At 37.3% G+C, this 25,180-nt stretch overlaps 1 protein-coding gene across 31 annotated transcripts in view; it reads right to left on the bottom strand.

The window, feature by feature from the left end:
* Positions 1-25,180, bottom strand: part of PLEKHA5 (pleckstrin homology domain containing A5) — a 235,259-nt gene that overhangs the window by 79,676 nt on the left and 130,403 nt on the right. For all 31 annotated transcript variants that reach the window (XR_010835774.1, XR_010835775.1, XM_067008813.1 and 28 more), the window contains 5 exons: positions 15,438-15,521; positions 13,633-13,753; positions 11,075-11,179; positions 8,467-8,539; positions 1,749-1,849 (listed from right to left, as the gene is read on the bottom strand). Coding sequence is in view for 29 of the 31 variants with exons in the window: in XM_067008813.1 (XP_066864914.1) it covers positions 1,749-1,849; positions 8,467-8,539; positions 11,075-11,179; positions 13,633-13,753; positions 15,438-15,521 (484 nt within the window). In the remaining 2 variants the exon portion in view is untranslated. The remainder of the gene's footprint in view (positions 1-1,748; positions 1,850-8,466; positions 8,540-11,074; positions 11,180-13,632; positions 13,754-15,437; positions 15,522-25,180) is intronic.

Below are 25,180 nucleotides of genomic sequence, written 5' to 3'. Positions count from 1 at the left end.
CAAGAGTCACTGGACTGGCGGAGTGGGGTTTTGGAGAAATGGATAAAGACCACGGCCCGTCTCTGTGACCAACGGAAGGAACACTGGGCTGGTGCTCAGAAGACCCAGGTGTAGCCAGGACTCAAGACACTCACAAACCACACCGAAGCTTGTGATCCGTCAAATGGGAATATTTACAAGATGATGGCAAAGTTCCCGATTTAGCTTTCAGTTCCACAGTTTTGTTCAACAACTGTCTATAGTTTCTACTTACCATTGTGAAAGCAGTAGCATCAGGGCCAACGGACTTAGTAGTAAAAGTGGCTCATAAATTCAGAGAAAACAACATGGCAGGGAAGAGAATTTGAAATAGAGATCATTATTCCTTGTTATAGATAAAATCCAATCAAAATTAAACCAAATAATTACAGAGACAATATACTTAACATGCATGGTCACTTTTACTGCTATTTTAACATTCTATTTATTTATATATTTTTATAAATCTATGTTTTTTTTTAGAGTTTAAGAGCCCAGAAAAATGTCCTATGACTAGTACAAATTCAATAAACATTTGACAAGGTGATGAGCAAACAAAACAATTTAAACCTGTGCCCAAATAACAGTGTTAGTATCACAGACTTGGGCAATGCACTTTTAAAAAGTTATTACTTTAAGTTATTGGTATTAGAGTTTGCTACAGCATCTTAAAATACTTAATTCCTTTTCTCTGGTTCATACTGTTAATGACATTTGTTGAAATGGGTAGCGATTGCCCTTGCAGCCACGGATCTTTGCTCAGATATTACATTCTCTTTGAGGTCACCCACCACCCTACCACAACTCTGCCTTTCCCTCTCTTTTCTCCATAGCTCATAATGTAACACATTAATTGGCAAAAGTTGTAAATCAGCTGCAGTCCTGAGTATTCTTTAAAAGTGGACAGGAATTAAAAATTGAATCAATTTTATAATGGTGCAAACATTTTCATTGTTAAATAACAGCATATGTTACCCTTATATTTCCTGTTTTCCTTAAAATGAAAAATTTAAACCCTTCAGAGTTCTTAATTTAACACTGACTTAAAAAAAAATAGGTGACTTCTGAAATTTATTTCAGCCATAATCATAAAGCAAGGAATGCAGTATGGTCTTTGAAAACAAAAATAACCAACTTAGCATTCAAGTGGCCTCTTACTAGAGGGTGCTCTACAAGCCAGCCCATCACAGAGATGGGTGGGTATTTTTAGTTAGGGGAGGGAGGCTCAGGTCTGCTTAGATTTAGTAAGAGATTTAATGTTTCAACTGCAATATTCTCTCAAAACTATCTGATGTTCATGAAGTACTTGGACCCAAGAATATCTTTGCAAATATCCTATAAAATCATGAATGCACATGTATTATGTTAAATAACACACCACCCCCAAATTTACTAAGAAAAAAATTCAAACATACAGTAACCTTTAAGGAATAGTACAATGATCACCAGGACACCTACAGCTATATCTATCAATTAGCATTTTAACATATTTGCTTTAACTAGAACCATTTGAAAGTAGAGACATAAAGACCCTTGGCCCCTAAATATTTGAGCATGTACTGCCTAGTTAAAGGGACACTCTCCTCCTCGACCCTAAGACCACTATTATGCTTTAAATATAAAAATAACTGTCACTAAAATATCTTTTTGTAGTAATCCATGGTCAATATCCACGTTTTAATCAGTGCAAGATTCAAATACAGAATAAAAAAGTATGACTATTTCCTTACCTTAAAAGCATATTTGCGATTAATGTGATCCTCGGAGGAAAGCATAGCTATCTGAAAACTAGGCAACAGTATGCTTCCCAGAATACCCTCTTCTTTCTCATCTAAGAGATAATTGAACATCTGATTAGAATTTTAAATGTTCTCAGGAAACAGAATACATTTTCTTGAAACTTATTTTGACAAAAATCAAAAGATTTTCATATATGCATGAAGAATTCATGTATTGTTTAGGTAGTTCTTTGTAAAGTTTTAAAAGAAAATATTAAACAGCAGAGTATATATACTGCTTTACTTTCACCACACTTCCCTATCCTAAGCAAATCAGAAATTGGCCCACAGGTCAGAAAAATGTCAATTAGACAGAAAAACAACATACATTTGTTTGGCATATAGACTGCATTCTACAAAGCCCTTTGACATGTGATTCACTGAAACTACATTAGCATATAAGTGATGACACGGAAAATGTATAAAAGGAATCCACCCACATTGCTGGTAGGATATAAATGTGCAACCACATTTTAAAGCTAGGACAAATGCACGGCTCACTTGTCACATCCTTCAGACTTGGCTCAATTTCTCATCAATGAAGCCTTCCTTGACTGTTGTATTTTAAAGAGCGCTTCCCATCATGACCCATCCCAGAGCCCTCTCTTCTCCTTCTGGAACTCCACCACTGTCTTCCCTCACCACCACCCCAATTACTGCTGATACACTGTATGTTTTAGTTTTTTATTTTTCATCTTTCTCTCTCCACTGGAATGTGAACTCCATGGAGACACTTAGATAGAACAACAGTAGCAGATACTCAAAAAATTTTGAATAAATGATGATACACATAAATACATTATTGTAAACTATGCTATAAAAATCACTTGCTTTTAAAGCACATATCTGTGAATGGTTGTTTTTATCAGTCGCTACAATATACAATAAAGTTATGGGGATAAATTACAGGCCTACAAGGCAAGCACATAAAATACACCCAGGAAAATGATAAAAACATTAATCTCGGCACAGTATAGATTCACATTATTAACTTGCTGCCTGGGGGCAGAGATGTTTATGAAACTTGAAATACATCGTACATTGTCAGAGACCCAAAAGACAAGTTAATAAAGCTGTGCATTAGGCTGATGAACTCACCAATGAGAAAAACCATAAATGAGAAGTAATTCTTTTTTTTATGCTTGCCATGCTTTTTATTATTATAAACTTAACGAGGGATTTTATTTATTTTCCCCTCACTTCTAGACTATATGGTGAAACTTCCAAAAGAAAAAAGTCACATCAGAGGTTATTTCTATAGCTTTTCTCATAACAGTGGAACAAAATTTTGCTTTTACTATACTGTCATTCAGGTATAGTTCACTAATACAAGAAAGAATGAACAAAAGTGCAGATTTATTCTAAAAGGTAAAAAAAAAAAAAAAAGAGGCAGAGAGCAGACATCAATTATAGAGAACATGACAATTTTCTATAATTGAGTCATATTCTACTTTTAAATCCAATTTTATGCTTATATAAAGCATATAATCAGAAACAGCTTGAAGTCATCTTTATTAAAAGATCATTTTTTATCAAATAATACCTTCTTCTATGTTGCATAATTGGAAAACTGACTTTCCCAAAGTTATTTCACAATATGCAGCAGCAATAAGCACAGGGTGACTTCACTGGATTATCATGGACTGTTTCCTGGCCAGATCCCAAGCAGCTCTGAGCTCCTGGGCAAGTTACGGATGCTGGGCATCTCAGTTTCATCTACTATAAAACTGAGGAAAACAAGACTTACCACTAAGGAACTTGTTGTGAGGGTTAAATGAGTTAACAGACATAATGAACGCAATACTCCAGTCAGCTCATACTAAGTGTTCAGTAACTACTGCCATTATTACATAAAACTGAGGGCATGTAAAATCTTCATCTGTCCAATGACTATCCGAAGAGTCCCCTGCTAGATCACTTACGTGTTCCTAATCATGGCTTTCTTTTTAGTTCTCTATACCTAGGTAACTGCCTACCTAGGCAACTGTCTTACTGATATTTTTTTACTGTCTTAACTCTACCTAGGTAACTGTCTTAATTTCTATCACCCAGAGGGCCTCGTATACTGCCAAGCCAAGGGTAGGAACTGAGTGATGTTTGTAGAAAGAATGAACTCCTCGTTGGGGACGGGGAGTCAGCCAGGCCTTTCGTAGACTGCACGGCAGCCTGACTTCTCCCTCGGCTCTATCCAACTTCCCTCCGTTCCCGGGCCCAGGTCCCCATGCCAAGAACACCCCCCAGTAGGCCTCTTGCACCCTGCTCTCCATCACAAGGCTCGCTTCCTGAGGAACACAACCGGGGACAGGAACCATACAAAGCTCAACGTTTTAGTGGATTCAAGTGACCTTTTAGATCCCCCCCCATTCCTTCTTTCACTTTAAAGCCGTTTGGGAACAAGACAAGAAATACATACAGTTACAGCTGGGTAAATAACTTACAGAGCGGAATATCGTTACACTCATTATCGTTCCTCACCAGAATACTTCAATGTTTTGCTAACTGGTCCCTTGGCTTCTAGTTCAACAGCTACGGTGATTTTTCTAAAATGTACACTTGATCTTGATACTATTTTTGTATTCAAGACAGGAGTTTAAATTCTTTAGAATAACAAACAAATGCCTTCTGTGCCTTGATCTACTTTTTAGCCTTTACTCTTGCTACGTCTTCAGACATAACCTTCATTCCTTAAGTCCTATATGTAATTTTACAAATGTGCCACGCTTACTCATGCTTTGTACGTGCTAAGTCCTTTGTCAAGATCACCCTTCTTTCCTAATCCCTTCCTTGTACAGGCCTGGCCGACACTCACCAACACACCTGAATACTATGACATTTTTTCTCAGACTCCTTCGGCTAATCTGTGAGTTCCATAAGCAGAGGGGTTTATATTGTTAATTTCCGCATCCTACCACCTAACAAGATGTCTGGTGCACCAGAAGAGCTTCCTGTTAGCTACCACCCTAGTCTAAAGCCATCATCATTTCTACACAGTAACTGCTAACTCTTGTTTCCTTCCTTCCCCTTTATAGCTCATTCTCTAACAGCAGCTTGAGTGAGCTTTTTGAAATGTAAATCAAAAGCATATCACTCTTATGCTTAAAAATACACAAGTGTTTCCTTATGGTATCTTGGGCAGAACCTAAAACGCCAACAGAATCCAAAACTGGTGCAATCTCCCATCCATCTCTTTCCCTACCGCTAACCTCCCTGCTTGGTACACTGGTTTCTTTCTGCTCCTTCAACATCTCAACCACTTTCCTACCGCAGAGCCTTTGCACTATTGCTCCCCCCTGCCTGGAATGCTCTGTTCACTGTGCCTCCTCCTTGTCATTGGGCTCTTGCTACCTAAAACATCGGCTCAGAGCCCTGGTCCAAAGAGGCCCTTGCCCCATGCCCTTCTTTCATATCGTGACCTTAGTTTCCTAAAAACACTTACCACGGTCTTGTTTATTTATCTGAGTTCGTCTCCTGTCTCCCTGACCTCTCTAGATGACAAGCTTCATGGAAGCTTTCTTTCACTGCTATTTTGAAAATACCTGGAACGAAGCAGGTCCTGCTCAGTAAACATTCGCTGAGTGAACTGCGTCCCATGGTAAATTTCATCAATAGACTGACTACAGAATAGAGCAATTTCAGTACTTTACCACAGTGTTCGCGATATGCCTGGTATATTGTAAAGAACAGTGGGAACCTGGGCTTCCATCTGGTGTCGGATGCTATCCTATTGCAGAAAACCAGCAAAGCTCTTATTCTCTCTCTGTATTACTTCCCATATCCGTAAAACACAAACTGACCTGTCAAAAAATTCTGACAGCACATTCTGCATGTTAGTATATTAAATGCTTTGAGAGATGACGGAGAAATGAATGGGGCCATTGTATTCAGGGTACAAGAGAACACGAGACTGGGAATTCCCTGGCGGTCCAGTGGTTAGGGCTCCACGCTTTCACTGTCGTGGGCCAGGGTTCGATCCCTGGTCGGGGAACTAGGATCCCACAAGCTGTGCAGCGTGGCCAAAAAAAAAAAAAAAAAAAAAAGAGAGAGAGAGAGAGGACGAGATCTGGGTGTTTAGGAGAAGTGTCTTGGGTGCAGATCTGGGCTTTGAGACTTGCTTGGGGAGACAGGCCAGCAATTGGACCTTGCTGCCCTTAGTTTCCTCTCATGTGAATGGGAATAATAAGATCTGCCACCTTATCAGGCGGCTGTGAGGAAGAGATGGACAAGATCATAATTTTGTGTGCTTAGCATACAGTAAACACTCCAAAAATTGCAAGCTGTTATGATTATTTCACTCAAATCTGATAGTTTTTATTTAAAATCTGACACTTCCTATTGATAAAATAGTGAGAGTGTAGTATCATATACTTCTTTCCAACCATCTGAAGAATGGAAGTGAGTTAAATGTTATATCTTTCCTTTCTATATCTTCTTCTTTCTTACATTCCTCCTGTCTGGGGAACTGTACTAAAATTAATAAATACATTGAATGTGAAATGCATATGGTTAATAATAATATGGAATCTCATACTCAACATGGCTTCTGAATTCACCTTTACTTTTTTCAAATTAGGTTAAAAGTTTTTCTATTTTAATAAAGGTGACAAGTAGCAAGCACCTTTCCATGAGCAATAATAACAGCAAAAGACAAGGAACTCAGTGCGCTTTTTGTTGCAAATTAACACTAAGAAATTTTTATATGAGAAGCAACAAACATTTTCTTGTTCTTATTTAAAGTTCTAAATAGTCTATAAAACATACTGAAAAAGGAAGAAAAGTACAAATTATAAGCTTAGGAATAATGTATGAGTTACAAATCCTGACTTTCTGCAAGACTGGGAAAACCTTTAAGGAAAATTGTAGAGTAAGTCTGGCACCTAACTAAAGATAATACCACAGTTGCGGCCTGACCAACATCTCTATGACAAAATGAAATTTTATAAGTCTGGTTAATTCTGACTCAGCAGTACTTCTCAACCACAGTATTCAGTGGGGTAAAAAAGATGAATACAATTCTAGTAATTTCTAAATCTGAAGGTCAATATGCACATGTTGCTTTGATAGATGACCACAGAATTTTGTCACACCATTTTCTGGACAATCACAAAGTAAATTTTAAAATTGCTAATAGGCTCTAAAATTCTATTGTATTCTGTGGTATATAAATGAGTAATCATGCACTGACAATCTAATTCTTTAGTGACTGTTTCCAACCGGACTTTAGGGAAGAAGGAATGGTTGTTCAGATTCACGATTTTATATTGTAGCTGAAGCAGATTTCTAGGGAGAGCACAGCCTATGCACCCCTTTCTCTGTTCATACCAACTTTGTGGTATCTAACAGATCCACGTGATCAGAGACTTCTCTACACTCTGACTTAAAATTGTTATTAATCAACAACTTATTAACCAGAAAACATTAACAGAAGAAGAAGAAGAAAAAAAAGGACGGACTCCCCTGGTGGTCCAGTGGTAAACAATCCGCCTTCCAACACAGGGGAAGCGGTCTGGATCCCTGGTCAGGGAACTAAGATGCCACGTGCTGCGGGGCTACTGAGCCCGCATGCCGCAACTACAGAGCCCACGTGCTACAGAGTCCCCACGCGCTCTGGAGCCCCTGAGCCACAACGAGAGAGATGGCCACGTGCCACAACAAAGAGCCCGTGTACCACAAGGAAAAATTCTGCGAGCCACAACTAAGACCCGCCGTGCCCCCAAATAAATAAATAAATTTTTAAAAAAGAAAAGAAAATTAGAGAGAGAGAGAGAGAAAGAAATGAAGACTGCCTTTAATAATACTTTTATTTCTTTTCCACCAACATTAATAGCCTGGTTTGTATCCCTTCTGTAACTTTCTCAATTGTTTCATGGAGGTCTTTTTGTTTTAAAAAAAATGTGTGTGTGTGTGTGTGTGTGTGTGTGTGTGTGTGTGTGTGTGTGTGTGTGTGTAGGGCTGGAAGGGATCATAATAAATACATTCTATGTTCTTTTTCTTATTTGCTAGTACATCATAGCAGTCTCTAATCTAATGCACTAAAATCATTTGCTGGGGAGAATGGGATATCTAACGGACTGATGGCTAGATCTGACAAAACTGACAAGTAAAAAGAATCAAACATCAAACTAACGTTTTTTATCTATTTGGCACTGAATTCAAGGATAACATTATAGAGTGAATACTCACATGTTCTTCACACAAAACAAATCAGTTCAGCACAATCAGATTACAGAAACTGGACCAAAACTAAGACCAATCTGCTTGAAGCACAATATTGCCTTCTGTCCCTCCCGCCTTACTCAGAATTACTCCGAATTATATGTCAATAAGGAAAAGATTTTCTTGATACTATTGGTTGATAATAAAATAGCAAAAAGATTTGTAATGTTTTCTCTTTAAAAGAGTATCTGGGGGCTTCCCTGGTGGCGCAGTGGTTGAGAATCCGCCTGCCGATGCAGGAGACACGGGTTCGTGCCCCGGTCCGGGAAGATCCCACGTGCCGCGGAGCAACTGAGCCCGTGAGCCATGGCCGCTGGGCCTGCGCGTCCGGAGCCTGTGCTCCGCAACGGGAGAGGCCACAACAGTGAGAGGCCCGCATACCGCAAAAATAAATAAATAAATAAATAAAAGAGTATCTGATACTTAACATACATTCTATTGTTTACGGTAAACTCACCTCTATAATAAAAGAGGCAAAGGTCAGAAAGCACGAACCAGCGTTTCTTCCACAGCTTCATGCCAGTACTGTCCTGCATTAGATCAGCATATTAAAGGATTTTCTTTTTCATTTCAGAAAATTAAAACTCATTTCTGGTTTTCTTATTTGTTTAAAATAAGCTTTTAAAACAAGGTGAGTTTGACATATGCTGTACAGCAATCTAACTAAAATGCTAAGCAAAATTTGGGGTTAGTTTTCTAGGGACTTGTATCACATTAAGATATTCCCAAGTATACTGGTCTTTGAAGAGTAATACTGTTAATGTAAAAGGAGATCTGTTGAAGCAATGTGATTTGGTTTCATATTTGCAAGCAAGTTGAAATCCACTCTATTGAACACGTCTGCTAGCATGAGAATGTAACCGTGCAGCAATGTGTGCATTCTGGCAAACCAGATTTAATAAATATGTTAATCTTCAACAAGAAGAAAAGTGTGATTTGAAATCATTCCAAAGGTAATGTGATTTTAAATGATTGCAAATAAAGGAACCTTAGCATATAAACACATTTCATAAACATTTTTTTCTTCTTCTTACACAAACAGCTTGGGTTTTGCTTATCCAGCAGAAAAGAGTACCTACTTGGCAGCTTTTTCTAAGTTATTTAGGTAATAAAAATGCCAAGCTCAAACAAAATCACAATTTTAATGAAAATTACCTTCCCACATGCACTGGAGCAAAACCACAAGAGAAAACGAAACACAGACCCAGACCCAGACCGAGACACACACACACAAAGGCAAAAAAGAAGTCAGTTTGTATGTGCATTGATTTATATTTCTTAATTTACTTCTAGTTGGGACTATCATCTGAAAATGTCTTTAGAACTGAATAAATTATATGGGTAAAGATCTCCTGAAGTAAGGGATCTGTCCTTAAAACTGACAGCTACACTAAGGAAAGCTCTCCCCCGCCCTCCCAAATTACATGGTATTTTCAATCTCCTAATTAATTATCTCTTTAGTACAGATAATTAAAAAGTTTAGATCTTTAAGCGGCTCGACAAACAAATATTCTCTGTAAGTCACACACCTATTACAAAATAAACACTCATGGTAGAGAAACGGGTTGGTAACGCTTTGGCAAAAATACTAAATTAACCAAGGGATCAAGAAATAAGAACAGCAATCATTTAAAATAAGGAATCCTATATCCTCTATAAAGCTCAATATCACACGGAGCTATTTCAATAGAATTTGGACTCATTAGAAAGTCTAGTTAAAAAAACCTTTTAGGGCTTCCCTGGTGGCGCAGTGGTTGAGAATCCGCCTGCCGATGCAGGGGACACGGGTTCGTGCCCCGGTCCGGGAAGATCCCACATGCCGCGGAGCGGCTGAGCCTGTGCGTCCGGAGCCTGTGCTCCGCAACAGGAGAGGCCCGCGTACAAAAAAACCAAAAAAAAAAAAAAAAAAAAAAACCTTTTAGCTTGGATAAGTTTAAATGTCAGATGGTTAAAATATAGTAAATGATCTTTAAGTAAAAGTGAAAAGTTGGTATCCAAGTTACATATCCAATCAACTCAGTAAGAAATTGGCAAAGCTAATCGGAATGGGAACTCTGGATTTTAAGTGGGTCTTCTGCCAATACAGTAGCTTAGTTGCCACCCAACTTTCAGACAGAACAAGCTCTAATGAATGTTTCCTAACAAAGTCATTATGAATGTTAATGAATATAATTATTAGGCCATCTGAAAGCAATTAGCAATATTTGACAGAATAAATTAGCACCGTCAGTGAACTAATATTTAACTTGCCCTGCATCATCTGTATACATGTAGAATCAGAGAGACAGGACAAAGAAAGAGAAAGGTCTTGAATGCCGAGTTATCTGTTATCTGGAGTTCATTGATCTGAAACCAGCTGCAAACCAGAAAGTGAAAAAGAAAACAAAAGCCTCCGAGCAATCCAAATAGATGTCACCGAATCCAACGTACATGCATCCCTACTAATTCCAAAACGTACAACGATGTTCCAAAAAAGCTTAGTTACCAGGTTTCCCAGATAATGGAGCTATACCAACCCCAACTTATCAGGGTATCTGAGTGACCCATGCTTGATCAAACAAACAAACAAAAAAGAAAAAACAGGACAGACACGTAAGAGAGTGGTTTTGAGAGCACAGAAGCAAAAATCTGAAAAAAATCAGAAAAATCTCAACATGATCAGATTTCTCTATAAATTAAAGCAGAGAAGTACATAATTCTACATTTCTTGAATGATTTTTATAGGATAGAAAAATGTACAATACCTCTGTTTTTTTTTCCATTTTAAAAATATTTCTGCCTAGATAATTTTAGCATGCTGTTCCTAACTTTTTCAGGCAGCATATATTTAATTTCAAATTTAGAAATACCTGCCCACCCCCGCCCACAATATCTCTAAGTAACATCCATTACTTTTTCTTTCTCCATTGTTACTCTCTCTCCATGGTAATAAGAAGTGAAGAATCTGGATGACCACTACAGTTCTTTCTCCACTTTATACAATGGTCTTAGGTGCCTTCGGCAGAAAAGGTCCCTTTTGATTCTGTCCTTTTTTCACATCAAATAGGAAAAAAAAAATAAAATACCTGTTTATAAAGCCAACCTCGTCTGACCACAGGTGCATTAGGATTCCTTTTAATTGAATTTGATCTCTTTCCAAAATTATGAACTTTTTTTGAAGCCCGTGAAGTCTAAGGAAAAAAAAAAAAAAGCCCAACAGAAAATGTGGTATTAATGCCTAGATGTTGAGTTTATTTTTCATCTTCATAATTTTAATCTCTTTTCAGGTTTCTCTGAAACTTCCAGGATTTCATCTTTTCAGATGAATTATTGCAATTCCACTTTTGTGTCTCAGTTGTTTCAAATGTAAGAATTCTGCACAAAGACGTTTCCTCCTCTAGGATATTACAGAACGATCACAAATCTCTCTCCTTTAGCATCTGGGTGTACAATTTTTAAAAAGCCACAGTGTGTGGCACTACCTGCTAAATAGAAGGAACCTTGAGTACAAATAATATTAATACATTTTATTTTAAAGAATAAACCAAATGACAGCACTTTTGGATTTATATCTGCATTTAATCGTGTTGCTCCAATTAAAGAAAGTTAACAGGGCCATGTCACAAGAGCAAACCTAACAGATAAAATAGAAACAAACATATCACATCAAGTCAAAACAAGACTGGAAGGATCTGCTTAACGCCACGTGGTGCTTTCTTCTTTACGGACAAACTCTGAACGTGGATAATACCAGACAGATGGTGTTTACCATATTCTTAAAAGTACACATAATCTTTTAAAATAGTGCTGTCTTTATTGTGAACATTTTACCTTGGGGGGAATGATAGCAGTAACCAACAAACATAAAGACAAAAAGAAGCTGAATTTGAATTTCTCTATGAAGGTAAGTAATATCAATTCATCTCTTATTTTTCAACTTATCTAGAATCTTTGGAAATCTAGTACATTACATTAGAATTTCCTTTTATGAGGCTTGTATCAGTACATAATAGAATTTTAAGGCCCAATATCAACCATTTTGGGGGGATACATTTTAATTTACTTTTGAACAGATAATGCTTAGACACAGTATAAATCTCAAATGGTACAAAAAGATATAAAAGGACCAGTCTACTTCTCACCTCTGGACCCCAGCACCCAAACAACCCAAACACAACCCTGTGAGGCGGCTGATACCACTGTGTATATATGTGTCTATCCGTCTGAATCACTTTTCATAGTTATGGAATATCTCTTTTTTTTTCCCTCAAATCACTGCACACATAGTACCTTCTCTTCAGTATACTTCTTTAATTATCATATAAATTACAGATAGTATGCATGCATGATAGTTTTCTGTGGTTGGATTTCTCATTTTTCTAGTTTGACTTCTGGGATTTATGTCATATTTTAGACAGCCCATCTGCATTCTGAGTTTATTTTAAAAAAAACCTCCATTGTTTTCTGTCCTGCTTTTAGAGTTTTGCTTTTACTGCTTTAACACCTGATCCATCTGGAAAGTTTTGGGTGTAAAGTGTGAGGCACGGCTCCAACCTTCTTTCCAGACAATGACTTACTGGCCCTCAACTGGTAAGTCATTTTTCTAGATTTTAATTAGTGTAAATTTACAAATACTATAATGCTGAGTTATCCTGCTACTGTTTTATGTTATACAAGAATTAGAAATAATTTACATTATTTGAAATTTTATATTTACTTGTAATATTCTACAATATTTCATTTAAAAAACCTTACCAGGCATATAAAATAGATAATTGTCTATTACCCATTTCTTTACAATAACCATAATTTACTATCACAATTGTTTTACTATTATAAAATACACAATTATATTCTAAATAAAGAAAATTCTTTTATCATCCCTTGATTTTCTTGCTATCCTTAATTTAGGACCTGAGCATTAACGTTACGGCAACTATTTATTCAGATTTAGCAGCAGGTTTTCTATGAGTTTGAAGACATTTTAATATTAAAATTTTAAATTTAAAACTAACGTTATGGTTTAAAGTACAAGAAGCAATAACTACGAACTTTTATAGACACACAAGTCTGGGATTAGAGATTAAACAATTAACATTTTTGTTTCTGATTACAAAAATAACCCACCCACTTCTGTTTCCATGTGGCTATGGCACTTTTCACATCATGGGTTCTAAACACATCAGTCATCAAGCACAGTAGCTTGATGGGTTTCCCTTTAGCAGTAAAAGATTTACATTTTAAAAAAACAGTATAATATGATAGAATATTTATTATTCTAGGCATACTTAATAGTCAGAAAATGGAAGTTCTAGGCCATTATATTAATCTTCACCATTAAAACTTAAGTTGATTCAATAAACTGCCATTTTCTCACACAAACATCCATTACATTTGTAAAATTATTCCAAATCTGAACTCCACAATATTTTTAAAATGTATCATTAAACTATTAAAATATAAGCTTACTACTTTATATTCAAAGCCACTGCTTCTTATGTCAATTACCTCAAACGTAATTAGGTTCACGTAATAATAAAAATGAAATGATTATTCTAAAATTCTAAGTCCATTAAGAGTAACAGTAATAGATATTACCAATTGTACCAGTTATCAATAATTAACAGTAAGTAAAATAACTTACTCTGCCTACAGGGCTCACTGGATGCACTGCATAGTCTGAAGTCATGTTATAGTTAGAAGCTTCATTTATCATACTTATAGGTCGTTCCTTTTTTTCGTCAGATGTCATGGTTGCAACAGTCCTGAAAATATAATATGCCAGAACGCTAGAACTTGCTGTTTATGTAAACTACTGTACAATAACATTTCCCTAGAGTTAACAATGCTTGCTGGTGTCTGACTTTTTCAAAACAGCTGGGTTCTAGTTAGAGCTTAATAAGCTCTAGAGTTGGAGCTTAATATTTATAACTACTTTAAAAATAATTAGGGGCTTCCCTGGTGGCACAGTGGTTGAGGGTCCGCCTGCAGATGCAGGGGACACGGGTTCGTGCCCTGGTCCGGAGGGATCCCACGTGCCGTGGAGCGACTGAGCCCGTGAGCCATGGCCGCTGGGCCTGCGCGTCCGGAGCCTGTGCTCCGCAATGGGAGAGGCCACAGCAGTGAGAGGCCCGCATACCGCAAAAAAAAAAAAAAAAATTAAGCACAACTTAATATCATGTTTATTTTAATAAGCCTTAATACAGATATGCTACTTGGTCATCTAACTGGAACATTAAAAATTTAACAAGATTAGCGATTCTAATATTGAAAACAGTAACAATGATAGGGAATTCCATGGCAGTCCAGTAGTTAGGACTCTGTGCTTTTCACTGCTAAGGGTGAGGGTTCGATCCCTGGTTGGGGAACTGAGATCCCTCAAGCCGTGAGGTGAGGCCAGAAAGAAAAAAAAAAAAAGAAAAGAGAACAACAAAAATGATACCAATAACTAATTTTTGTGAACAAATTTATAGTATATAAACTATTTTCACACATATTTCATTTGATGCTTATAAAAATCCTTAGAAATGGTAATTGCCACTGCCTCTGATTTCAGGATGAGAAAACTAAGCTCAAATTAGTTTAATAATTTGAGCAAGTTTCCAGTTTCCCTGACCTTGCATCCTGTGCTCTTGAGTTTACTATCTGTGTCTGAGCTATTGTAAAAACAGCTTCTGGAATTACATTCCTCATGAAAAACAATTTTAAGTCATGTTTCTATACCATACGTAGTAAACAGACGGCATTCTGTTATGATACTTGACTGCAAACGTCCAGATAAGAAAACTGTTAAATCGTACTGTATTAAGTATGGATAACAGCAATTTCAATGCTAACCCCATTTTTTTTTAACATCTTTATTGGAGTATAATTGCTTTACAATGGCGTGTTAGTTTCTGCTGTACAACAAAGTAAATCAGCTATACATATACATATATCCCCATATCCCCTCCCTCTTGCATCTCCCTCCCACCCTCCCTATCCCACCCCTCTAGGTGGTCACAAAGCACCGAGCTGATCTCCTTGTGCTATGCGGCTGCTTCCCACTAGCTATCTATTTTACATTTGGTAGTGTATATATGTCCATGCCACTCTCTCACTTCGTCCCAGCTTACCCTTCCCGTTCCACATGTCCTCAAGTCCATGCTCTACATCTGGATCTTTATTCCTGTCTTGCCCCTAAGTTCTTCAGAACCATTTTTTTTTAAGATTCCATATTCATGTGTTAGCGTATTGTATTTGTTTTTCTCTTTCTGACTTACTTCACTCTGCATGACAGACTCTAGGTCCATCCACCTCACTACAAATAACTCAGTTTTGTTTCTTTTGATGGCTGAGTAATATCCCATTGTCTATATGTGCCACATCTTCTTTATCCATTCATCTGTCGATGGACACTTAGACTAACCCCATTTTGAACAGAGGCATTCCATGAAACGCTTTACTTACTGTTCATTCACTACAAAAATACAATTGTCCTGTGATGGCTGTCCCGTGACTGGATGTTTACAGGTCACTTTCCTTTCATTATGGCTGGAAGAAAACAGAATAAGAGAAAATGTATGTGCTATTACCACAAACTTTAAAAAAATATCCTGGTAGCAAAATAGCCATTTCTTTATAGCAACATTAAAGTTAGTGAATAAAGGAGATGCAATTCAAACCCCCAGGGGTTAACACTCCCACATAACCTTTTCTACTATCTACTGTGTGTACACATTTGTGTAAATGTTACTTACAGCTTTACAGTACAGGTAGGCTCACCACTCCCAACCCCATGCCCACCCTCAGTATGACCTCAATTTGTTCTTCTATTGTATAAACAAAAGTAAGTCGATCTGACTCCACAGTCATTGCATCTTACATGACATGTGCGCCACAGAAAAGTATGAGTATCCACCTACCTTCATTATGTGGTATCCCAATCTAGGAACGTTACAGAAACCTAATGCCAAATTCATGTATGGAAAAATAAATCTAACGGTACTACCAGATGGGCACCAGCACATTAAAACATAGTTACCAGTGGAAGAGCAATAATTTATGGCGTTTCGGTTTCACAAAGGAATCTTTACATAACTAACATAATGGGATTGATTTTTATGATACCTGAAGTACGCTATAGAAAAATGGAATCTGAAGGAGAAAACAAAAATCTTAAATGAAATGTACAAACAAAGAAAAAATCTACTTATTATGTTTGCTGAAAAAAAATCTGGTTTGATTAAAGAGTGACTATTTTTTGGAGAATAAGACCTTTGCCTAAGAAATACTATTCTTTCTAGGTCAAATGACAGAATTAGGCTTCCTATTGTTTTCTAGAAATGAGAGGAGAAAAAATCCCAAACTATTGATCTAAGCCAAAAATAACAGATGCCCAAAATAATATGCAATATACATTGATATACTAAAAAAAATACATCATTTGTAAACAAATATTTTTTTCCTGTTTAGTAACATACCACAAAGCGACCTGTAAGGAAGATCAATCGTTGGTGTGCAAGATCTTAGAAAACTTACTTTCATTATGGAGAAAATTGTCAAGATGTTGTACTGAATACTGCTTTGTTAATCTTAAACATTCAATAACACCTTTAAAGTCCAAAGGTGTTAAGAGGTAGTGGATTTAGATATTATTTATTTGTGGTGATATTTTCACTACATAAAAAGTATGCAAGTGACTTTGTTTTAACTGTTGATTTTAAAAAAGTACAATAGTAATAAATAAAATAAAATTCAAATTAAAAAAAAGTACAATAGTGGAAACCTAAAGTCTCACAATGGGATATCAGTTTACGTAATAAGCAATAAATTGACAACAGAATAACTGAGTTATCTCCAGCCTCTGGAGATACGTGGAAAACGATGAAGTACCCAAATGTGACGAATACCACGAATGTGTCAAGGTATGTAAATTCTCATGTTTTAACAGAATAATACACTGTGAGGGAGAAGGGGAGTAAATCTGCGATAGAGATTAGACACTTTGTAATGAAAACTGGAGGATGGCATCTTTTTTCTTTAAAGTGTCTTCTTGGGGAGGAGCATTAAAAAGCTGGAGTTGGTTGAGTGGAAGATAGAACAGAAATATACAAATTCTTTTTATAAAAACCAATATTGCAAAAATAAAATAAATAACCCCCTATTGTATTATTTTCCTATGATATGTCATCTTGTCTAGAAGGAATATAGCAGACTCTAATCCTAATATTCTAGAAGCTGTAAATTATAACAACACGGCCCTGCAATGGTTACTGGGAAAAGAGATTCCTGACCTCTGGAACAGCAGACTTGAGTACCCATTAGACGAGGAAACAGGGCAATGGAGACATTAAAATAAAGAACAGTCAAAAAGGAGCACATACATTCTTTTCCCCGAATGTGGATGCTATTTCAATGAAATTGACATTTTTACTGTCCAAGTACTTTTAAGACCACAATGTCTTAAAGTAAAACTAACTGAATAAAAATCTTACCATTCCATCTTAGTTAAAAGTTCAGTGACTAAAACCAATATGAAAAATGAACATATTTATCTTTTTACTTTTCCAAAGTACCCAATGTGTTTTCTTTTAATGTTATGATATTAAATTGACATAAAATTCATTTATTTAGGATACTCTAACGTGAAAGTCTTTTGCTGTTCTTTAACGAAAGAAATAATCTTTCCTACTATGTACACCTAATTGTGACATAAAGTAAAGACAGAAGTCCTCTGAAATGTTTATTCATTTGTTCTGACTTATATTTTAAATTATAGTCATTCAAGATTACTAGGTTTCTATAATATCCAAATTCAGAAGATTGAGATTTTACAGGCAATTAGTTTAGTTACAAAATTGTCATCTCCCATAAAACAACATACTTAGCCAATAAAAATCAGAGTAATGTTTTCTAATCATTTTGTTAAAAATGAATTAAAATAAATTAAGAGTATGGCAAACCAAAATATCAGCCAAACCAAATTCCAGTCTTAACTGTTTAAACGTCGTAATTTTCCACCACCTGTAGGATTGTCAATTCTCACTGCAATTGTGCAAATCTATTTTTATACACATTTTAAAATCTCAAAACCATTCCTTCTTATTTATGTTGGCATCTACACTTCATTTTTATACTAATGTTGCATTTTTAAGTACTGTAATGGTAAAGGATAAACATAGTTTCTAAATTACTCACAGAAACTAAAAATATGAGTTAAAAGCATATTGAGTGCCAATAAATGACAGCAATGTAAATGAAATCCAAATGAACCTTTGAAAACATAAGGAAAAAGCTATCTCTGTTAATGCACAGAATTCTTTTAGTGCATAATCCACGAGTTCTTTAATACACACAGCAACTGGGCACTGTGGGAGGTGGCTGGCCGAGGTATCACCTCATGACCACCTTCCTTGATGCAAAAGAGGAGTGACTACTTAGGGCCACGAGGGGGCAGGGAAGACAAGATTCCAGCCTTCAATTCTACCAGTTTGTACCCAGCATTATTTACAAAGTGTATCTTTTCATCCTACACTCACAATCCTTTTTGCAGTCCAAAGGTTTTTTTTTTCCTCCTCCTTTGAAGGGCCTCAAAATTCAGATCAAGAGTACCATCAGTTTTCCTATAACATTCATGTAGAAGGGTGTTCCAATTCAATTCATATATTAAGGAACAATCTGAGTGTCACATAAATCCTGCATGTGTTTATGCATGATCCCGTCCATGAGAAAGTCTAGGTGAGTTCAGAAACTGCGCCTTGATGATGCAGCCCCTAGGAGCACACAAATCACACACCTGCACACCCTCAAACATCCACCAGCTACTTCAGTTCATTGCCTGTTTTATGAAACACACCCATCCACGTGCAGTGATACAACTTTGTCTAATTTCACAACTCCCTACTTCCAACAGGTGCCAATAATTCACAAGCTGCAACCCTTCCAATTCAATTTCCACAAGCAAACTGCAGGGCTTTCTCAACGCAGAGGGTATATGTAGTATTTTTGTATTTTCGAAGCATTTGATATGTGTGAAACTGTGCTACCATTTTCATTGGGTTCCTGTCTTTATTTTTATGTGTTACTAAGGAGGTTTTTTAGTGCTGTGCCCCTAAACCCATTTTCCACAAAAGCCCCATGCTTTCATTGTCCCATTTTGCACAGAGAGGTGATTTCTGGGAAGACATGTGCCGTGTTACAGCAAAAGTGACTGTACTACTAAATTATGAACTACCATACCTCTGTGCTACTAAAAATGCATTTGAAGCTTTACTAGACAAGGTGTAACTTTAAAAATCCTTGCCAGAGATTTTATGCTCTTCATGACCGAAAGGGAAAAACTGAAAAGATACCGTTTTATGTAAATTTGTGCTTCTAGAGGAATCCTTATAAAGAAGGGATAAAATTCAGGTCTTGATATGAAATACCCTTATGGTCACAGAACAAACTAATTCCCTTCTTTCTGACTCATTGCGGCATAGGAGGAGGTCCAAACTTTTCTAAATATGAGACCAAGTATTCGCCTCCACCTAACTCTTACTTCCAGACTTCTGTCTGTGATGGTTTCATGTGCAGGTGTAGACCAGTGGGTTTCAACTGGGAATTATTTTTATCTCCCAGGGGACATTTGGAAATGTCTGGTAATATATACATTATCGAAGTACAGTTGATTCACAACGTTGTGTTAATTTCTGCTATACAGCAAATTGACTTAGTTATGCATATACACACATTCTTTTTTATATTCTTTTCCATTATGGTTCATCCCAGGACACTGAATATAGTTCCCTGTGCTACACAGTAGGACCTTGTTGTCCGTCCATTGTCTGGTAATAGTTTTGAATGTTACCACCGGGGCTGGTATGTAGTAGGTAGAGGCCAGGATGCTGCTCAACATCTTGCAACGTGCAGGAACGTTTTCCACATGAAAGAAGTATCCAGCCCCAAATATCAACAGTGCTGAGGTTGATAAAGCCTGCATTAGACCATCACAGCCCTCTAACAATGAACTCTACCAAACAAGCCACATTTATTACTTCTTTGTGTTCCTGTTCTTCTCTAGAGACAACAGAAGCAGCCACTGAGACCACTGGTCCATGAATCAGACTACTTAGGTGTGAATCTCAGCTCTCCCTCTCACTAGCTAGGTGACCTGCCCACGCCCCAACTGCCTCAATTAGGTGACAGTAGCTATGTCACAGGTTGTTGCTTTATTTGTTCGGGACTGTTCTGGGCACCCGGGGATGGCAGTGAATAAACCGTAAAAAATCACTGCCCTCGTGGAACTTACTGTCTAGTGGGGATGTTAAGAGTATAAACATGGCCTGGAACAGACAAGCCCTCGATAACTGTTATTTCTGCTTGTTATGAACTACAGGACTTTGAGTGAGCATATGTTGCTGTCATCAGACTACTGTTCAGTCACCTGTTTAAACTGTAACAGTTCATATTAACACACACCCCCAGAACTGTTTAAAAACTCATGTTATCCCACTACTCAGTATTTATTGTAAAAGAATAAAGCTGTGGTCGCTCTTGGCTTTCATGCTTCTGGTCAAGGTACCCCTAATATGTCCAAAAACGAAAAACAGAGGAGAAAAGTAATTCTAATATAAAAGCTCCAGAGCAAGAGTAGCTATGTTTTTAAGGCAGTATTCGAGAAGGTTTTTAAATAGTGACAGACAACACTTAAAAAAAAAAAAAAAAAGCCTTCTGCTATTCCAGAGAGTTCAGGAGAGAAGGAAATTGGTCACATTCAATAGCTGAATCTGAGGATCATGCTCTATCAAAGGCCCAGATAAAGGACTGAATCAATGCCATTTTTAGAGAAGGTTATCAAGAAACTGACAAGTTGCAACACAGATTGCTTGTTCTTTGGCACTATGACCTCTTCACTATTTATTACTAGACATTTAATCATTTGCTAAAACTTGAAAATCAAATGAAAGACCTGCTTAATTCCAGCCTTTATGGAACTATTCCACTCAATAGCAATTTGGTTTTAAAAGATCTTAAGATGAATAAAACAGTGTGCGTATAAAATGGTATATTTCCACCAAATTATATAAAAAACAAATTAAAAATGACATCTACTGGAGATGGAACAGAAATTCATTACTCCCTTATTCTTTTTCAGATCTTATCTGTGAAGTGAACAATGCATCATGGAAGTAACTGTACCAGAAAACCTGGGCAGAGGTGTGCTGTTTAAGCAGTTCTGAGCTTTACATCAAAAAGGAATAAGCTGATCAACTACATGGCTCCTATAACCTATTTATGGAAACAAAATTTACTGGGTGAGTCAACTCTAAGCAGCAGGTTCTGTTATATGAAGAGTAACTGAGGCTGGGGGGCAGCGCTCTGAAGATCAGGGAGGATAGGGGTCCCTTTCCAGGCTTGCCGAAGGAAGACATTTTTTGGTTCAGTCCACGTTGCTAGTCTGCTCTCAGCAGGAGAGCAAAGGGAGGATTCCAACCAACGACATCTCTAAGGAAACAACCCCCATACACGAAAAAGATGCATTAAATGCACATTTCAAATATAAACCCCAATAAAATTACAGGTTTAGAAAGAGAGGAAAAGAGATGTCTGCTAATATGGTGTTTAAAATTTTTAGTATAATGATAAAAGTCAGGAACACTGACTTCAGTAACACTGAAGGAACTGTTTCACTCTTTTTTTTTTTTTTTTTTTTTTTGCGCAGGCTCAGCGGCCACGGCTCACGGGCCCAGCCGCTCCGCGGCATGTGGGATCTTCCCGGACCGGGGCACGAACCCGTGTCCCGTACATCAGCAGGCGGACTCTCAACCACTGCGCCACCAGGGAAGCCAGAACTGTTTCATTCTTTTTTTTTTTTTTTTTTTTTTTTTTTTGCGGTACGCGGGCCTCTCACTGCCGTGGCCTCTCCCGCCGCGGAGCACAGGCTCCGGACGCGCAGGCTCAGCGGCCATGGCTCACGGGCTCAGCTGCTCCGCGGCATGTGGGATCCTCCCGGACCAGGGCACGAACCCGCGTCCCCTGGATCGGCAGGCGGATTCTCAACCACTGCGCCACCAGGGAAGCCCTGTTTCATTCTTAATGGAGTGTTATTTCAAACTACACAAGGTAAAAGATGAAGTATTTAACACAACTGACTATGAACTGACAAATGAAATCAGGTTATAAAACTCCTGTCATCCAACAATAAGGCCAAAACTTTGCAACTTTTATTGAGCGTAAATGTAAATTTTATATCAGATATTTGTAAGTAGGTAAAATACCCTCACAAGAAGTTCTTTAAAACATCAGGATTTGTCTGATTTTTTTTTCAAAAATGAATACAGTACTGAGTACTAGATTAAAAAATTAAAATGGGGCTTCCCTGGTGGCGCAGTGGTTGAGAATCCGCCTGCCGATGCAGGGGATACGGGTTCGTGCCCCGGTCCGGGAAGATCCCACATGCCGCGGAGCGGCTGGGCCCGTGAGCCATGGCCGCTGGGCCTGCGCGTCTGGAGCCTGTGCCCCGCAACGGGAGAGGCCGCGACGGTGAGAGGTCCGCATACCACAAAAAAAAAAAAAAAAAAAAAAAAAAATGAAAATGAAAAATTAGAGTAATGCTGCATATAATGAATCAGTACAGCACACTGTACTATATTCTTTGAACCAAGCATGGAAAGACGCTATTCCTGATTTAAAAATAAGAACATGTGAGATTTCAAGGAGATATTTTTCATGACTGCATAATATGACAACACTGATTGGCTTGTCCCGTTTAGTTAGGCATGTGTATAGTCCCAAACTGTCTGCTGTGTTCCCAAACGTCACATGCAGACCATAGAGTCCAGAGGTGAAAGGAAATTCTCTGCTTACATATTCCTTTTCAAGAAATTTCCCAAGAGCTCCCCGGCCATTCTTGTCCAGGCTCTCATTAGCCAGACATATGCGTCTATGTCTAATTCAATCAACGGTACGTGAACTCACACCATTTAAGATTCACAATTTTGTCTGTGGCTCACAGAGAGGAAAGTGAATAAAATGAGGTTATATTATAATAGCAAGGAAGAAGGAGAAGGGAAAGGCTATTAGCCAAGGAAACATTTCATTTTTCTTAGAGAAAGCAACTCACATAGGTTTTCAAAGAAAATACTGGTACTAGCATATTCAAAACTAGATTTTCCTGTTCTGCCTCATAAAAGAGGAAAATGCTTTACCGGGTTATTCTTTTGGGAAGCTTTGGGAAGGTAAAGAGGGTGATTAAAGCTGAACTTTAGAAACTCTAGAGGTTTTATTTACATCCTCAGAAAAAATTTTTTTTCCTTTGCATTGTTTTAATTAATTAATTTCAAACTTGAAATTAATTGACATATAACATTATATTAGTCTCAGGTATAGAAGGTAATGAGTCAGTATTTGAATATATTGTGAAATGATCACAGTAAGTCTAGTTAATAGTTAACATCGGTCACCATACAGTTACAAAAATTTTTTTTCCTGTGATAATAGCTTTTTAAGATCTTAGCAACTTTCAAATATGCAAAATAGTATTATTAACTATAGTCACTATGCTGTACGTTATACCCCCATGACATTTATTTTAACACTGGGAGTTTGTACCTTTTGACCTCCTTCACCCATTTCACCCTCCCTACCCTTTCCCCTGCCTCTGGTAACCATCCATCTGTTTTCTGTTATCTATAAGCTCTCTCCCCCTTTTTAAAGATTCTACATATAAGTAAGATCATACAGTATTTGTCTTTCTCTGTCTGACTTGTTTCACTTAGCATCATGCCCTCAAGGTCCATCCTTGTTGTTGCAAATGGAAAGACTGCCTCCCTTTTTAATGGCTGAATAATATTCCATCGTGTGCGTATGTACGTGCATGTGTATGTACACACACACATACACACTACATCTTCTTTATCCATTCATCCACTGATGGACACTTAGGTTGTTTCCATATCTTGGCTATTGTAAATAATGCTGCAGTGAATGTGGGAGTTGGGGGGCAGTGTAGATAGCTTTTTGAATTAGTGTTTTTGTTTCCTTTGGATAAATACCCAGAAGTGGAATTGCTGGATCAACATGGGAGTTCTATTTTTAATTTTTTGAGGACACTCCATATTGTTTTCCACAGTGGCTGCACCAATTTACATTCCCGTTCCCTTTTCTCCACATCCTCACCAACTCTTGTTATCTCTTATATTTCTGATGACAGCCAGTGTAACAGGTGTGAGGTGATAGCTCACTGTGGCTTTGATTTGCATTTCCCTGATGATTAGTATTGATGAGGCACACTTTCATGTACCTGTTGGCCATCTGTATGTCTTCTTTGGAAAAACGTCTATTTAGACACTCTGGCTCGTTTTTTTTAACTGGATTTTTTTTTTTTTTTTTGGCTATTGAGTTGTATGAGTTCTTTATATATTTGAGGTTATTACTCCTTATCAGATATATGATTTGCAAATATCTTCTCCTATTAGGTAGGTTGCCTTTTCATTTTGTTGACTGTTTCCTTTGTTGTGCAGAGGCTTTTTAGTTTGATGCAGTCCCACTTGTTTATTTTTGCTTTTGTTGCCTTTGCATTTGGTGTTAGGAAATTTCTTTTTAATGTTTCGGCCATTAATAACTATGTACTGGCTACTTCTTAGTATTCCAATTCTCCCCAGGAGTACTTGTTTTTGTGTTGTTTTTTTTAAAAAATACTTTTGCTTCACGAGTAACACCAATGACCACTTTACTACAAAATCCATTCTGTTTTTTAATTTAAGAAATAAATATTGAAATTGCTATTAACATTGTCAATAACAGCCAATAATTCTTCTGAGTAATACATTAAACAAAGCAAGGTTTATCAGTAGGGTTTTATATGTGTATCCATGGCAAGAAGGTTGAAAATGTATCTACTATGCACAAACAAAATATGTTATTTTAGAGAACTCTGTCCCACAGAAGAGATTTTGGTTGTCTCCTATTAAATTCAGCTGCAAACCCATTTGTATGATTTGCTCAGAATCATCATGTAAAGAAAGAAGAAAGAAGAGAGAAAGAAGGATTTAATTTAGTCTAAGAAAAATAGGATATCACAGTGGTTTGGCAATTCTTTCTGCAACCCTGGTAGAGAAGCCAGTATCATGACTTGGACTTTTACAAGGGCCCAACCCATACAAGCTGCCACATACCCACAATGTTGTTAGACTGGAGGGAGGCAGAGAGATGTGGGGATTATGGAAGCG

Source organism: Kogia breviceps, chromosome 12, assembly GCF_026419965.1.
Source record: "Kogia breviceps isolate mKogBre1 chromosome 12, mKogBre1 haplotype 1, whole genome shotgun sequence".
Taxonomy (NCBI): domain Eukaryota; kingdom Metazoa; phylum Chordata; class Mammalia; order Artiodactyla; family Physeteridae; genus Kogia; species Kogia breviceps.
This window is presented reverse-complemented; position numbering and strand designations above follow the sequence as displayed.